This window comes from Halichoerus grypus, chromosome 6 (genome assembly GCF_964656455.1).
Source record: "Halichoerus grypus chromosome 6, mHalGry1.hap1.1, whole genome shotgun sequence".
In the NCBI taxonomy this organism is placed as follows: Eukaryota; Metazoa; Chordata; class Mammalia; order Carnivora; family Phocidae; genus Halichoerus; species Halichoerus grypus.
Window position 1 is genome coordinate 137,945,446 of NC_135717.1, and position 17,593 is coordinate 137,963,038.

General features: G+C 34.5%; 1 protein-coding gene and 1 long non-coding RNA gene across 11 annotated transcripts in view; one reads left to right on the forward strand and one right to left on the reverse strand.

Moving 5' to 3' along the window:
- The window catches only part of LOC118540582 (uncharacterized), a 45,417-nt gene that overhangs the window by 25,921 nt on the left and 1,903 nt on the right, over positions 1-17,593 (forward strand). For both annotated transcript variants that reach the window (XR_004919713.2, XR_004919712.2), the window contains exon 2: positions 3,001-3,127. This is a non-coding gene — a long non-coding RNA (uncharacterized LOC118540582). The remainder of the gene's footprint in view (positions 1-3,000; positions 3,128-17,593) is intronic.
- Positions 1-17,593, reverse strand: part of OSBPL8 (oxysterol binding protein like 8) — a 156,822-nt gene that overhangs the window by 19,123 nt on the left and 120,106 nt on the right. For all 9 annotated transcript variants that reach the window (XM_036099830.2, XM_036099828.2, XM_036099827.2 and 6 more), the window contains 9 exons: positions 15,971-16,174; positions 13,635-13,719; positions 11,779-11,950; positions 8,639-8,876; positions 7,890-8,074; positions 4,684-4,765; positions 4,289-4,387; positions 2,586-2,682; positions 721-819 (listed from right to left, as the gene is read on the reverse strand). In XM_036099830.2, the coding sequence (XP_035955723.2) occupies positions 721-819; positions 2,586-2,682; positions 4,289-4,387; positions 4,684-4,765; positions 7,890-8,074; positions 8,639-8,876; positions 11,779-11,950; positions 13,635-13,719; positions 15,971-16,174 (1,261 nt within the window). The remainder of the gene's footprint in view (positions 1-720; positions 820-2,585; positions 2,683-4,288; positions 4,388-4,683; positions 4,766-7,889; positions 8,075-8,638; positions 8,877-11,778; positions 11,951-13,634; positions 13,720-15,970; positions 16,175-17,593) is intronic.

Here is a 17,593-nt window from a genome sequence, read left to right on the forward strand (position 1 = left end):
GGGATTATACAGATAATGACCAAACTGAGTGTTGAAGCTGATGCCGTATAGCTTAATAGTGCAGGTCACAGAGATCTTGACTCTGCAACATCCTAGCTGTGTGATCTCAGGCAAATTTCTGTGTGCCTCATTTTCCACATCAATAAAACAGACAATATTACCAATATTATAGGGATGCTGAAGTGATTAAATGAGTTTATAAATGTAAGGTGCACCAAATGGTTGGGTCCCTGGTCTGCTGTAAATGATAGTATCTTTATCTGTATCTTAAATAATGGGGAAAAAGTGTAATACATTAGTTTTTAAGAAATTGCCAAATGAGGATAAGAAAAAATTTTAAAGGACTTAGTATACCGAAAAGCAGCAAATTAACATTTTAAAAAGGGGTGGAGGTGCAGGAAAATGAAAATCTTTTTTAAAAAGATTTTGAAATAATGGGCAGTACCATCAATTTTAAAACCTGTACATTAGGTGAACGAAATTCCATTATTATAAGTCAGCCTTTTCCAACTGAAGTGTCATAAAAGTCTGTTGTAGGTGAATTAATTAACCATAGAAATATTCAGTAGATGACAGCAATAATCTTAAATATCTATAAACCAAGGACACTTTCAAACAAAAGGCTGACTCCATCAATCACAAAACACAACAAATTACAGCCATATACATTTACTTAAAAAGGTTTACGGAATATCTAACTCAAGTATGCAAAATACTTACCTTTACAATGAGCATATGGCATTGTCATGACATAATCTTCACCTCTATTCAAGAAAGTTAATCGTGCTTCTCCTTCTAATATTGCAGATAATGAGTTTCCTAGAATAAATATCATTTATTAAATTTCACAAAACTAATGCAACCAATTCAAAATAAACAAAATATACTCAGGACACCTACCATACATCTACAGTGGAATGTCTTAAAAATGTCTCAATCTCAACGTGCCCAAATGTATGTATTTTATCTTATACCCAAAACATATGTGATCCACATTCCCAGTCTTACAAAATGAGTACTTTTAAAAGGTACAGTTATATGCTTGTTATGTTATTTTATATGAGGCTCTTAAAAATCTTAAATATATAGAACATGCAATAAAACACTGTTTTACGATATGGCTTAGTAACATATTTGTGTTTGAATAAAAACATTATTTCTTATCTGTAAGTTACATAGTTAAGTCCCAAGCTCTTAGTACTTAAAATTGACATAATAATACTATAGATATTTTGAAAAAAGAAAACATAAGCATAACCCATCAAAATGCAATTGTTGATAAAATTCCATGGTATTTTCTTCTAGCTTTTCTCCCATGTGTATTTTTCTCCCCCACCCCCGCCATCACCAGTTTTACTGAGGCATAATTTACATACAATATGTGACCCACGTTAAGTGTGTATTTCGACAGCCTTGGCAATTGTATACAGTCATGTAACCATCATCACACAATTAAGATACAAAACTTTGCATCACCCCAAAAAGCTCCCCCTTTGCTTCTTGACAGTCAATCCTTTCCTCCAGCCCCAAGAAACCACTAGTCTGGTTTTTGTCACTGTAGTTTTACCTATTCTAGAATTTGTACAGATGGCATCACAGAATATGCAGTTTATTGTGTTTGACTTCTTTTACTTAGCAAAATGTTTTTCACATTCATCCATGCCGTTATATCAACATTTCATGCCACTGTAACAATTTTTAAAATCTAATATATGAACATAGTATATCTATTTACTTAAATCTTCTTTAATTTTCCTCAGCAATGCTTTGTAGTTTTTCAGTGTTTACAAGTTTTACACATCTTTTATTTTATTCCTATTTTATTTTTCACATACTAGTATAACTGGAGATGTTTTTTAAATTTCATTCTGCAAGTGTTCATTTTTAGTATATAGAAATACAACTGGCTTTTGTATTTTGACCTTGTATCCAGCAACCTTACTAAATTCATTTATCAGTTCTAGTAGTTTTTTGTATATTCTTGAGAATTTTCTCTGTAGATCAGGTATGTATACGGTTCTTAACTTCCTCCTTTCTAATCTGTATGCTTCTTCTTTAACTGGCCTGCTGCATTGGCTATGACTTCTAATATCAGTTTTGTACAGAAGTAGTGAGACTGAACATTTTTGCCTTGTTTTTGATCTTAAGTAAAAATAATTTTCACCTTAAGAGTATGAAATTGGCCATATATTTTTCACAGATACCTTTAATCTAGTCCTAGTTTGTTAATAAGAGCTTTTATCATAAATGGATGTTGAAAACTGTCAAATGCATTTTCTGCATTTATTAAAATGATATGGTTTTCCTTCATTCAATTAATATGAACTACACTGATTTTCAATATGTTTTCATACGTATGTAACATATACTATATATGTTTCCTCCTCTTCTCCTTTCTGTAAAATGTGTACAGAATTGGTTTGGTGGTTTTGTTTTTTGGTGTTTTTTTGGTATTATTTCTTCTTTAACTATTTAGAAGAACTCAAGACATCTGAAATTGGAGTATATGTTTTTGTTTGTTGTTTTGTTTTTTTTAAATACTACCTTCCAGAAAAGGGTGCAGACTGAGACAAGGAGAAACTCACCATAGAACTTGGACTTAGCCAGGATACTACCACTAAGGCAAAATCCATCCTTTCGGTTACTAACATAAAAGGCAGATATTGGTGGATGATGAGACACCTATCAAACACAGGAAAAAATGTAAAATATAATAACATAAGCATATTATTGTGCTATTATCAAAAGGTCAAGTCTTAAAAGTATACTCTAATAATAAGAAGCAATGTTTGGTAAGTGGTAAAATTAAACATTGGTGGCTATAGTGACCAGCTTCCAAGATATCTCCCAAGGAAACCACCTCCTGGTGTTCACACCATTAGGTGGGCTCCTCTTACACTGTACCAAAGTTACTTTGTGTAGAAGTGACATATGTCACTTCTGAAATTAAGTTATAATGCACTATCCATTTTGGTCTCTCTCTGTCTCTCTCTCTCACAGATCATTAGCTCTGAGAAGCCAGCTTCCATGTTGTGAACAACCCTATGGAGAAACCCATGTGGAAAGGAACTGAGTGCTCTTGTTAAAAGCCATGTGATGAGCTTAGAAGTGAAATCTTCCAGCCCAGGTAAGTCTTCAGATGATTGCAAAGCTGGCTGACATCTTAACTGCACTCTCATGAGAGACCCTGAGCCAGAACCATCCAGCTAAGCAGCTCTCAGATCCCTAAACTTCATTGTAGGAGCTAATAAATGTTTGTTGTTTTAAGCCATTAAGTTTTGGCAGTCATTGATTATATAGCAATGGATAACTAATACAGTAGCTATTCTTCATATGGATTACTAAATAGGCAATAGGAAACAAAACCTTTGACAAATATGTTACTTTAGTAATCTAACACCTTCAATATATACATATACACCTTGTTTTCTGAAATGAATCAAAGCTAAAAATCAAACTCTTCTCCAGCTTCTCAATTTAGTGAGGAATTATAGTGAACTAAAATGCAAGGTGTAATCAATAATTTTTTAAAAATTAATACATGGATAAGTCATCTCCATTTGAGAGGTATATCAAAATCTCTAGGGAAGAGGAAGGTTTTTCAAATGACACAGTCTCCTCATCCTTCTTATACTCTAGGTGAGAATTATTATAGTAAGGAGTCATTGTTATTGAGAAAAAAATGTCCTATTCCTCAGGACCAGGGGGAAGGGGAGGATGAGGGGAGAATATTGAGAATCACAAATATAAATGTATATAAGTCTTAAATTAATGAAAGATTAAAACTAAGAAATATTTTGACTGCCTATTATATGTACAACAAAAAGAGAGGTTTATAGGAAGGGCATTCTTTCAAGGACCTGACAATTCAATTAGGAAATAAATATTCTGTAAAAAGTTAAACAGTGTGTGTTAAAATAACAGCTTAATGGATAATCACAAAAAATAATACAGAAGTTTGAGAAGGGAGAAATCACTGGAAGATGCAGTCACTTGGATCATGAAATAGGAGGTCAGGGTTGGTTTAGATGGAGAATAGCTGAGAAGAAATATTGGAATGGGAGAATTAAATTATAAAATAAGAGGCAAAAAAGTGCAATACCAGGTAATTTTAATACTTATAAATATGATATTTAGTAGTATTCAGTACTAAAAGGTTAAATGCTTACCAAATGCTCACTAATAAGAAAGGTTAATCAACAGTGAATTTACTGAGTTAATATTTTTTATTAAAATATTCCAATAACTTCCGAACCAGTTTTGTTTCTGTAACATGCACTTCTAATACCTGTTCAGCAATATAAAAAGTTTTGCTGTTTGTTCTGGGATGAATCCACAAACAACGGAAAGTCTCACCAAGTATAGGATTGTAAGGTTTCTTCAGTCCCTGGTAAAAAAAAAATTACAAGTTTCAAAATACAAATCTGGAAGATTCAAAATAGTTTAAACCAGTCAAAACGGATTTAGCTGTGTCATCTGGGAGCTATCCTTATAAAATTTCACAGTAAAGACATGAGATAAAATGAAACCACTTCAATCCACAATATAGGTCTAAATGATTAAGTAGTTTGCAATTCTGCTAACTCAAAGAGGCCTTGTAATGCTTATCAATAAATAAACTAAAGATAACGTAAAAAATAAAGAACTCATATAAGGTTAAAGAAAGTAAAATATAAACATTACCTTTGGCTTTTTATAGAATCCTGACAAATACCATTTCACTACTTTCTTCAAACGGAAATAAGGATTTTCTTCAAGAGCAGCCCTAAAAAAACGAAATGGTATACACAAAACTTTCACAAAATATATCACAAATTCTCCCTTGTATTTATCAACTAAACAACTGAGTATGAGATATGACTGGAAAACCTAAGTCATATTTAAAATAGATGGCAAAAACAACCATGTAAATCTGTCTGTAAGAATAACTTTTCATAATCTGGTTGCTTTTCTCTCCATTTTTCCTATTGTTTGATATACCACCCAGGTCTTTGCTCAAGTAGTTTTCGGAAACTCTCCAAACCAAGGTTTTTCAAGTGGGGTTCTTAGGGCCCTAAGATGTTGCTAGGAGTTCTGTGAGAAATTATGATTGAAAAAAATAAAAATAAACATATTTTGAGACTCAAGGATTGCATGATGCCTAGCATTTGCAGTGATGGGGCTAAGCAGCCTCAGTAACAATTTCATTAGAGGTCTTCAGATCCTTATATCAGACAAGGACCATGTCCACTTGATTTACTCTATTCTCAGTCACTGATGTTAATTAGAGGAGCTCAACAATAACTGGTGAGTGCCATCCTACATGAGGGGAGGACAATAGGCTAATATTAACCTCTCCTATGAAAAATGCTCCATTAAGAATAGGATTGTATGCTTTTTTAGTTCCTAGTACAAAATACAGAAATTTCAAATCACAAATATGGAAGTTTTAAGATAATTTAAGTCAATCAAAAAGGATTTAACCTATTCTTAGCCTTTAATCCTACGTGCTACCAAGTGATTTTCCAGTGAATAAATTCTATCAATGTAGCAGATAATCAAAGAACAATGTTCATTTTAAAGAAGAAATTTTTAGAAGCCATGACTCAGCTACCCCCTTGCCCTTTTGCTGTTGCTGTAAACACTGCAAAACACTGTGTATGTCAGAAGTGAATTCTACTGAGTTTTCATACATATATAACATATAATATACATGAACAATAATTATAATTTAACTATTACTTCCCTCAAGCATGTCTGAAAGCTCAGTGTAGTGATTTTTTTCTGAGAGAGTGCGCACATGCATGCGGCGGGTGGTGGGGAGAGGAAGAGGAAGAATCTTAAGCAGGCTCCAGGCCCAGCCCTACTCGGGGCTCCATCATGCGGGGCTCAATTTCATAATCCTGACATCATGACCTGTCAGATGCTTAACCAACTGAGCTACCCAGGCACCCCTAATGATTTTTGAAAAAGTGTGAAATGGAAGAGACCAGGCTTAGGCTTACTGACAATTGTGCCGAGTAGAAAACTTGCCCTTATTGGGAGTAACAACTGTCTGATTGCACTCCTCCTATCTTGGTTTAAATTCTCTTACTATGCAATTTTATTTTATATTTTACATATACGTAGTTCAAAACTCAAAGCAATATAAAGAAGTACACATGTCTTGTTATTGTCCCAGCTCTCCATATAGGCAATTTTTTTTAGTTGTTTTAATACAGTTTTCTTTAAGCATAAAGAAGCAAATAAAATTATGCAGCCGGAACACTTTATAAGAAAGAAAAGGTAGCAAACCACACACATTTTTTTGGACCTTGCTTTTTCCACACACACATAATCCTAAAGGTCCCTCCAAATCCGGTTATAGACTTCTTCCTTATGTGTAAATGTATCATATATTATTTAACCACCAGTCAACTATGGCTGAATACCTGAGTTATCTAATCTTTTACTATTACAAGCCTTGCTGCAACAATCTTGCATATATGTCATTTTGAATATGCAGAGGTGTATCTGTAGGAGTTATTACCAGAAGTAGGATTACTGGATCAAAGGACTGAATGCATCTATAATTCTGGTAAATATTGCCAGATTCCCTTCAAAAGCACTGTGCTAGTTTGTATCATGCAGCAACAGTGTACAAGTGCCTGTTGCCCCACAAAACCTTGGCAACAGTGAGTGTAGCCAGAACAATTTGGGAAAATGGGCATCTCTCAAGAAGTTCTTATTGTGATTCATAGGAACCTGCCTCATATTCCGAAAGAAATGAATTTCTAGACAGATAAAAGAACTATAATAAGATGTAAAGCAGAACTGGTGTATAAAATCTTTTGGATTTTGGTCACTGTGATGGATAAAAAATAATAGCTCATAATTTGAATCTGCAGTTTTCTTATTTTGAGATGTTTAAGGACATGTTTAAGGACTGTTTCTATTCATTTTTGAACCCTGGTCATTTCCTCCACTCCTTTTTCTATTAGGTTGCTGATCATTTCATTAAGTTTCTAAGAGCCCTTTTTATTTTAGAGAGATTAACACTTTGGGTATGCCTTAATTTGCAAAAATCTCCCAGTTTCTCAATTATCTTTTGATTCAGCTTATGTTTTTTGCAATGTTCATTATTGCAACTAACAGACTAATAATTACTAAACTGAATACAGATATTGATGCAGAATCTAAAAATCAGGTCATAATACCAGAACTCAGTATCTTAGAAAACACATTGTCTTGAATAGCTGGAATGGGGGCAGCATGCAAAACTTGGAAAGGTATGCATAAAGTTGATGTCTTTTATTGGTTCTCCAAGAAACTGCTGGGAAAGAGATGGGCAGCAACTCCTCCACCTCCTTTATGCCTGCCTTCCTCAGAATTATACCCAGGATCAGCTGGCAGGAAGAAAAGCTAGGATGGAAGTGGGGATTTATATCATGAGCCAGCAACTGGCCTGGTTGTGGTAAGCTGCACATGCCTCAAGAGCACAGAGAAGGTACATATAAACAAAAGCCCAAGCCCCAGGATGGGACCTGAACAAGAGCTTAGTTGACCGGGTTGGGAGGCGGGTGGGGGGGGGGGCGGGAGGTGGAGAGGAACACAAGGAATGCCAACCACCTCTCCCTATGTTAGGTCAGTGAACAGGTCAGAGAGCCTGAGAAAGCAGTGCTGTCGATAAGGGGTAGACTCCTTGTCTTCCTCAAGCTTGTGATCTCCCAACTCAACTTCATAAATGGAAACATTATAGCAAAGTATTAAATGTTCTTATTTCGGTCACCTGTAGAAATGGTGAAGAGAGTGAAGAGTGGTATGTCATTAGAGCCTGATTTTGGTAAGGCAAAACCACTGTACTTAGACCTCTGAAAAATCTCTTAAAACCACGAAGTGTCTTTCATTTTAAAAAATGAGAATCTACTTACTCAGATAGGAAATCTGCATGATAGTAGTAATCTGAAAGTTTATCCAGGAAAGAACGAGGTTCCAAAATAAATGTAGGCAGAACCACCCTGGACAGATCCATGCCAGGACGGACTTGTTTCAGCAGTGTCCAGATAAGGCTTTTGTTTTCCTCAGACACAGTTTCTGTTTGAGAAGCCTCACCTGCCTTTAGCAATTAACAAAAAAAAACTGAAATATCATATTTATTTCAGACATATTAGATATGTAGATAAAACAGGTGATGTTGAAATCCGAATACGCTATAGAACTATTTCAAGCATTCTTAATATGAGTGGAAATAACTCATAAGGTAGTAAGTCTATAGCTATAAAACTTAGGTAAAAAGAGTAGTTAATAGACATCAAAGTGAAGGATATATACAAAGAATTCACTACAAAAAACATTACATGCTATTATCTATGCACTAGAAATAACAAGAAAGTTATGAGCTCATGTATCCTTGCAATTTACATTTTACCTGGCAATGACATCAAGCAATACTATCCTATTTCAAAAACAAACCTGAAGAATCAGTACTCGTGTGAGTATACATATTTAATTGTTATAAATTCTGATACATTTCATAGGTATGTGATTTTACAAATAAAATAGGTATCATTCAAATATTTTCTTTCAGAAAAATAAGCAATAGGTCAAAGAAATGTCTTCAATTTCACTTGGAAATTCCCAAGAATTAGAAAATCAAAATGTCTGAAAATCAAACTTTTACCTCTCCGAGTTCTTCATGGCTCTGTTCAGTGTAGGTAGTCTCCTTTAAAGGCTCAATGGGCTCAGGTTCGATATAAGAGTCATCTTGCCTTTCTGATGTATCTGTGTCACTTTCTTCACTTTTCCCCATCACCTCATTATCAGACTCATCATGCTCTTGATCATTTTCTTTATCGGATTTATCAGAATACATATCTTGGTCCTTAAAATGCTGTCGTTCAATTTCACTGTCATTTAACCTTGAGGGAAAGATTAGGAGGAAGAATAAAGGAGATTAAGAATATTTAATTTATAAATCAGAATCATATGTAACATTTATTTAGACTTTAAGTGTCAGGCACTGTTCTGTGATTTATACAGTTTTACTCAGTTAATGCTGTAAGTAATATTATTATTCTCACTTTACAGATTAGTAAATAAAGGCACAGAGAAATTAAATAAAAACCTGGGAAATATTAAGAGGACACTCTGAGTTCTTTGCCTCTTTACCACTTAGGGATAAAAGCTTCCAAAAAGCAAAATTTTAGACTTTCCCCTGTTAGATTTTCTTCTTAGTTTTATAAATATCATCACTTGAATCAACCTTGCTATTGCTTCTGGTCTAAAGAAAAACTTCAAGTCAAGATTCTCAAGTGAGCTCAAATGAATTATGACTTTTCCCCTGTAAAGGTCTCTCCAAAGTCACTCAACGTAAGTGAAAATATAAAAGTAATCCTCTCTAATACTTGACTAATAGGCTTAATCTTGAGAAAAAAGTTCAAGAAGAATTGCTAATGGAAATTTATGGAAATAAACCTACAGCCTAAAATGGATTAGGTTGCTATACCCCAATCCTATTCTTACTTACAGTGATTAGGGTTAATAATTTGTACAAAAAGGATTGAAAAAAAAAACCACCTCACTTCCAGAATTAAAAAAAAATGTAAAATTTTTTTCCCCCAAAATATTCATTTGTTTGGATTTTAACCAAAGATATATTTTTTTAAGGTTTTATTAGAGAGAGAGAGAGAGTGGGGGCAGGGGCAGAGGAAGAGAGAGAGAATCTCAAGCAGACTCTGTTCTGAGCACAGAGCCAGACGTAGGGCTGGATCCCACAACCCTGAGATCACCACCTGAGCCGAAATCAAGAGTTGCAATGCTTAATCGACTGAGCCACCCAGGCTTCCCTAACCAAAGAATTTCTAATAGAAATTCATTTTTATAGTACTTGTTTTCTTTCTTTCCCTTTATAATCATGTATTTTAAAAATGTAGTCTCAAATTCTGTCCCTGTTTTCTTACCATCTACTCTCTCCTTAACCTCTCATGATCTGGTTTTCACTCCCCTGAATCCACTGAATCTGTTCCTTTAAAGGTCACTAACGATGGCTTAGTTGACAAATCCTTGTCTAATCTTCACTTTCTGTGATTTCTCTGTGATTTTGATGATTATTTTCCTTGAAACTGTCTCAGTGCTCAGGTTGCATGTAACTATGGTTTGACTCTTTGAGTTCTCTGATCCCTCTTACCTCCTTCCATCCTTAAGATATTTTAATCTTCCTTGGCCTTCTTATTTTCTCTGTCCTCTCTCTCCTTTGGCAAGCTTGCCAATTTCAAGCCTTCACCATCATTTCTATTTGATTTTCAAAGCCATGCATGCATAAATAAGCTTCAGGCCCATGTTTTTAAATGCTTGGCTGATATCATCTATATGTCCTGGGACCAATGCATCCTCAACATGTCCAATATTTAATAAATTATCATCTCCCAACATGGTCCTTTTTTTTAAATTTTACCATCACCTTACCAGTCACTCAGGCTTAAAACTTGTAATCTTTAACTTCACCTACTCCCTGTCCCTTACATCCAAGCAGACTATACATCTCAAAGTAGGCCTCTGTTCCCCTCATCTCTGCATCATCAGCTCTTAGCTCATGTTCTGTCACACAGCCAAATGAACACATTGTTATGCTGATTCTACCTTTGTAAAAATCTGTTTCCTGATTCCCTAGCTGAATGTTATCTTTCCATCCTCTAAATTCTCCTGATCCTGTATTAAACTAAAGCATCCCTCTCCTTTGGTTGTTTATGTCATTCTTATCTTCCTATTATTTATAGTTGCCTGGCATTTTATAGGTTTCAAACAAAACAAGACAAAATAAAATGTCTCTTCAGGATCACAGAGCTAGTAAACTGTTGTACTGGATTCAAATTTAGGATCGTATCTGATCTCCCTACTTATAATGCAGTGAATAATACAGAAAAGTATGTATAATGTCTTATACAGAAAAGAGGCTCAAAAAACTTAAATGAATAAATATGTGAAGCAGATGAAGTTTTAAGATTCCAAAATAATAGCACTTAAAAATTACCTGGGATTCAGTAAAAACAATGGACTATTTACAGCTGAAGAGCTTCAAGGGAAAAATCTTGGGAAGAGGCCTCAACAAACATTCATTCCTAACCTCAAAGTAACCTCAATGCTGATGGGAATAAGTAGTTTCAGAGCAGAAGTTGAGTATTGGGACAAGGGAGGAGAGGGAAATGTAATATTTTTCCTACAAAACAACAAGCGATGTGAACCTCAAACAAAGTATTTGTTAGTTTCCCTAGGGAAATATTTTTTTAGTATTAACTACAACGAATATCTCAGAAGATAAAACCACAAACAGGATACAGTTCCAACTTGAAACACTTACAATAGGAGAATTCCACAAATACCAGGTAGAGTAAGTACCATTACCAAAAAAATTAAAAAGTGTTATAGAACAGCAACAGAAGAACAAATTACATCTTACGGTCATGAAGCAGGAAAGGCTTTGCATTTGATGTAATATTTGAGATTGGTCTTAAAGAATAGGATTATAACAGGAGAAAAGAGCAAGGAGGACTAGGAAACACTCTTAATGGAGGGAACACCATGTACAAAGACAAGGTATATATTTGGGAAAGAACAATTAATTCATATTAGCTGAAATCAAGGAAATAACTTTCTATACCTTATAACAGCAACTAAACAGATCTCAAACCAGGCCTGAGGCCATTAAATGGGAAGAAAACAGCCAAGTTCAATTTTAGATACATTACAAAAAATTCTAGGCCCACCAACTAACCTAGTGAACAACATAGTCCCTTATAAAAATAAGTGACAGTAGCTACTCACTGAAAGTTGTCACCACTGTGGAGATTGTTAGCACGTAATAAGCCATACAAAGTCACATGTGTGCTCTCTGATGAAATGCTCAGATCATGTTCCTTTCCTTCCCTGATCATTGTACGTTTAAGAAGACTAGAACATTTCAAAGCCAACTCCAAAGCATCCATCCAGCACCTTCCTAGAAGAACACAGATTCGTAAGCAGTGTAGTTCAAGAAACTATAAAAACCAGCAGCCATCTTAATTTAACACTGTTAACCTTTAAGCATACTATTATTTCTTTGAGAAACATAAACTGGCAAAGTTAATTTGAATATAAAATCTTGCAAGGATTTTAATGCAATTTTTCAGTTTAGCAAGTGCTTTTTACAGACAAAGCATCTAGAAACCACTGGTAAATGAATAGCATATGGGATGCATTAGAAAGTACACCTAATCTAAAATAAATGTACTTTATTTTTAAAATCTTAGAACAGTAACAGGTAGTATAATTTGCAAGTACCAAAGAAAGTACATAAAATACACTGAAGACATTATGTTTCTACTATAAACAAACTTATCAAAATGATGTTTTGTTGAAAAAAGGTCTATCCCCAGGTTTACCATCCATTCTACTTATACATATGAAAATTTCTGAGTCATGGAAATGCCTGTACAATATTGTAATGAACTGCCATATTAGCAGAAACACTAATATTTTAAATTAAAATTTAGAACTGTATTAGCAAAACAAAACGAAAAAACCCGTTAGTTGCTCTTAAAAATGTATGTGTGTGTATATATATATATGTTTCAATATCTGCTGGAAATATCAGTCAAGTAAAACACTTTCATAATGTAAGCTTGTGCCTATGGTATTTTAATTTTAAAAATAATCATCAAGTAAAAGTAAACTGAAAGGTTACAAGATTCGCTAGGCTAAGCTAAATTATAAAACATAAAAGTGAGGAAGAAATCCATTATCAATTATTAAGGTTTTAAAGTTAGCTTTGCTTTCACAAAAGTAAGTTTTGCTCTCTCCATATTGCTTCAAGAATTAAGTATTAAGTTACTAGGTATAGAACAAAGTTTGTACTTGAATCTCTTACATAAAAAAAACAAAACAGTGTATATGTTATGTGAATTAAAAAATACTTATTTATTTGACAGAGAGAGAGAGTACAAGTACAGGGAGCGGCAGGCAGAGGGAGAGGGAGAAGCAGGCTCCCCACTGAGCAGGGAGCCCAATGCGGGGCTCGATCCCAGGACCCTGAGATCATGACCTGAGCCGAAGGCAGATGCTCAACCAACTGAGCCACCCAGGTGCCCCTAAATGTTCTTTTTTTTAAAAAAAGATTTATTTATTTGAGAGAGAGCTCATGTACAAGAGCAGGAAGGAGGGGCAGAGGGGAAACAGACTGCCTGCTGAGTGGGGAGCCTGACATGGGGCTTGATTTCCCAGTCAAGCTGAAACCAACAGTTGGACGCTCAACCAACTGAGCCACCCAGGCACCCCATAAATATTAATTTTTATAATAAAATACAAATAGCATATTAAATGTACCTCTAAAATTATAAAACTTAATGAGTTACCACAAAGAACACTAACCAAATCAAAAGGGGTTAATATGTCAATGGAGGATGAAGAAGAAAACTTTAGGCTGCCAATTTGACTTCACAATGCTTTCTTCCTATCAGATTTCCCTGTTTGTCTACAAAGTTAATGATATTTTACTATCAAAAGCAATTTATGATTATAATACCTCTGCTGTAAATACCATACTAAAGAGATTTTCCCCAAAGGAAAATAAATACACAGTGGCATATAAAATAAATCCTTAAAAATGAGGACCAAAATCAAATCCATCAAAAATCTATATTTACCATCTGACTCTGAAGTAGCTCGGATGATCAGATAACTGCTAGGTAAGGGCTGAGTTATAGATCCAACTGCTTCACCTTTTGGACCCTTAAAATAAAATAAAATAAGTGGTGTACAGTAGGTATTATGAAATCTCAACTTCATATTATCCATTATTACCTGTAACAATCTAAGTTAGGCATGGGTTATAATCTAAAAGCAAACAACCTTTAACCTCATGCTTCTTAAGAAAGCAGATGGTAAGTATTAAGAAAAGTTTTCCTCTTCCAACAAATATACCTCCTTACCAGAAAACTGAACAACTTATAGCTATCATTAAATATCTCTGCTCATTGTTCCCATAGTAAAGAGAAACCTGCAATTTATTATACTAGACGAAATTTTAATTTAATAGAGAAATTTCCATCCCACAGATACTACTAAGATAAATAATATTAAATTTCTAGAGACCTAAAAAAAAAAGCTGGAAATATAATTTACAAGAAAAAAAGAAATGAATTTTGACTAGGTCTAGGGAAAAATCTCTATTTTACAACCATTGATACAACTGTTATAAAATACTTGTTATAAAATACCAATGAAAAAAGCTAATTTTATTCTTCCAGAAAGAAAGAGGAATTCTTCAGGTGAACCCAGTTCTTCCCTGGAAAGAAAATCTGAGGATAGAACAGTATAATTTTGATAGACAAAGCATAATTTTAAGTTGTAAGATCAAAGAATAAAATGAATTTGAGAAGCATAAACATAAAGAAGATATAGATTCAAAATAAAAAGGAAGAAAAAGTCAATTTTAACAAATCCTGTAGTATCACTTGGGTATTTTCAAATAGCTTATGGGCCAACTCCTAGAACCACCATCTAGTCAGACTGCTTGGGTTTCGAGCTTGGTTCCATGCTAGAAAAATTACTTAAGTAACCCCTTTAGGCCTCAATCTCTTTATCTGGGTAATAGGGAAAATTACAACCTCCTTAAAGGTATGAGAATTTTTAAAAGGGGTCCACATAAAGTGCTCAAGAGTCCCAGATACAAAGTAAGAACTGATAAATATTACTTTTACCTTATATAGATACTGACTTTAAAGCTGTTTAAACAATGTCCTAAGCATATTTTGCTTGTGGAGAATGTTCTGATGATCATCTAATTGGACAAATTTCCTTCCCTCCCAACAATATTGGGAATTCAATAAATTTGACATTAAAAATCTTTTTTAATAATTTAAAAATTCATTATAATTCTTTCAATTCCTAAGAGTAGTAGTAAAGAATAAATACTATACATAAAGGGTTTTGAAAGTTGTTTTTTCACTTGAGAATCACATGATATATAATTAACAGAGGTTCTCTGGGTTAAATTCTTTCCCTATAGGAAGTGCCTAATCCCAGAATGGAACTAACTCTCTAATCCTAAATTTAGTCCTGCTATGACTATAGGCTACTGAAATAAAGGTTAAAAGTCCAGGTGTTTTATAGGTGTATGTATACTGCCTAATTAAGCAATACCAAAAAATATTTAAAAGCTGAAGTTACTTTTGTTTAACCCTAAGTCTCAATTAGGTGGTTTCCCTTAAAGAAGAACCTCTAAACCCTTTATTCGTATATAATTGACCGTCTTAGAAACTAAAACAATGATTGCTTTGTAAAAATTTAAACTAAATCCATTTATTCCATTAGTGTGTAGTGCATGCTGAGCAAGGAGCCCGATGCGGGGCTCCATCCCAGGATCCTGGGATCATGACCTGAACCAAAGGCAGACGCTTAGCCAACTGAGCCACCCAGGTGCCCTGCATTCCTATTTTCCTGATTAAGTTTCTGCTTTTACACACAGAAGTGACCACAGTAATACTTTTTAGTTTTAAAACAGAGCTCCATCTTCAAAGACAGCTGAACCTCAAGAGTACATAGGACTGCTTCTAGTCACATATTTACATCACTACAGGAAAGACCACACAAATAAATGGCAGCTCTGTTCTAGGGGATCTTATAATTTTGATAGAAACAAAAACACTATGATACAATATTACAAAGCAAAGTTAGTAATTGCAATAAAAAAAACAGTACAAACTTAATCGCCACGGAGAACACATTATAAAGTATGATGAAAATTTGGGAAACATTTTCTGCAAAAATTTTTAAGATAGATCTTAAAGCTAAACAAAGCCTTTTGGTACACAGTTCAACGTGGGCAGAAACAAAAAGAGGAATAATGCATTTGAAAACAGAAGCAAATTTAGAAGTCCTGGCAGATGTCAGAAATCATTAGATTAATTGATTTATCTCCACTCTGAAACTCACAGATTGTCATCTTTATCTTTTACCTATGTAACAAGTGCTTACTTACCTTCACTGCCCAAATAGACTGCTCCAAAGGATGAAAAAGTTTGAAACAAAAGCCATCCTTTTTTGATGGACGTTCAATGATTTCACAGGCATTCAGAAGGACTGTTCCTACCCACTGACCATTTTTTTGGGTTTTATAAATCAGTAGCACCCCGGGTTTCAAAACACACCACAACTTGGTCCAGCTCTTTAGAGTACCACGAATCTACAGAAAGATAAGTTTATTTAGGAAATAAAGCTCTTTTTCTCTTTTTGCTCCACAATATAAAAACTCAGTAATGGCAAATAGGATGTTTTAATCTAAAATTTCCACAAAATATACACTTTAGATTCAGTAGATTTTTTTTTTTTAAGCTACTAGATGGTAAGCACTGCACGCAAAGCTAAAAATAGCATGGCTCCTGCCGCCAAGAAACTTAAAGTCTAGCCAGAGACGAGGTCAACAGTTTCAAAATAATGCGCCAAGTAGAATGGTTTTCCTAACCCTCCAGGCCAGCTCAGGAGCCATTAAAATATACTTTCCTAGTACCAAGATTCTCCTCTTCTTAGCAACTATCATAATTTTATTTGTGGGAGTATAAGAAAATTCCACCTTTTTAAAAGATTTTTATTTATTTGTCACAGAGAGAGAGAGAGTGAGAGAGAGAGCACAAGCAGGGGGAGCTGCAGGCAGAGGGGAGAAGCAGGCTCCCTGCTGAGCCCAAGGCAGCCACTTAACCAACTGAGCCACCCAGGCATCCCAAGATTATCCTACCGTTTAAGATTGTTTCCCTCCTACCACTGTATCAACAGTGCTGAAATCGCTGCTAGCACAACCACCAGGCATTCCCTAAATATTCACTGAGTGGAAGAAGAGGGAAGAACTCTCTTCCAACCCCTAAAATTACCTTCTCTAAATTACTTTGTTCTTGTAATTACATAAAGTGTGCCATTTAAGTTCTTGGGGGAATTTTAAAACACAGTTACCTGAATCTCTCTCTCTAATCTCAAAATGTTCCTCGTCCCAGGATTTAATGTTATGGCAATAACAAGTCTATAACTGTTTTTTCCTATCAATTTCTATTTCTGTCATCCATTAAAAATGTTTCTATGCAAGTCACTGAATTCACAATACTGAAAAGAATGCTAATATATTTAGAATAAAAACTAGGAATTATCCTCACTTCTATTTACTGTAAAATATCTGCTCTCTCAAAGCACTTTTATGAATTACGAAATAAATATAGGACTCCCTAACCCCTGAAATAGGCATACCACAGTAACTATAAATAAGAAAAAAATAGTAAGGGGGAGTTTGGAGCCAGGAATGAAGAGAAAATCTTTGAGAAAAGTATGTGTTTATGTAAAAGAAATGGAAAGACAAGAAAAGCAAAAGGAAGAGTTATCCTAAGATAACATTCTGGATCTGGGACATGTGATAATAGAACATGGATGGCAAATATCAGAATGAAGGTATGATTTAGAAAAGTCAGCCAGGGGATGTGTTGGGGACTTTTAGGGGGTTAGCTGCAGGAATCCAATGTCAGAAGACAAAAGGAAGAAGTTTAGCTCTGAAAAACCCAAATGAGACATGGAGCTTAAAGATAGTCAAAGTAAGTTGAATGTGTTTCCAGCACAACACTGA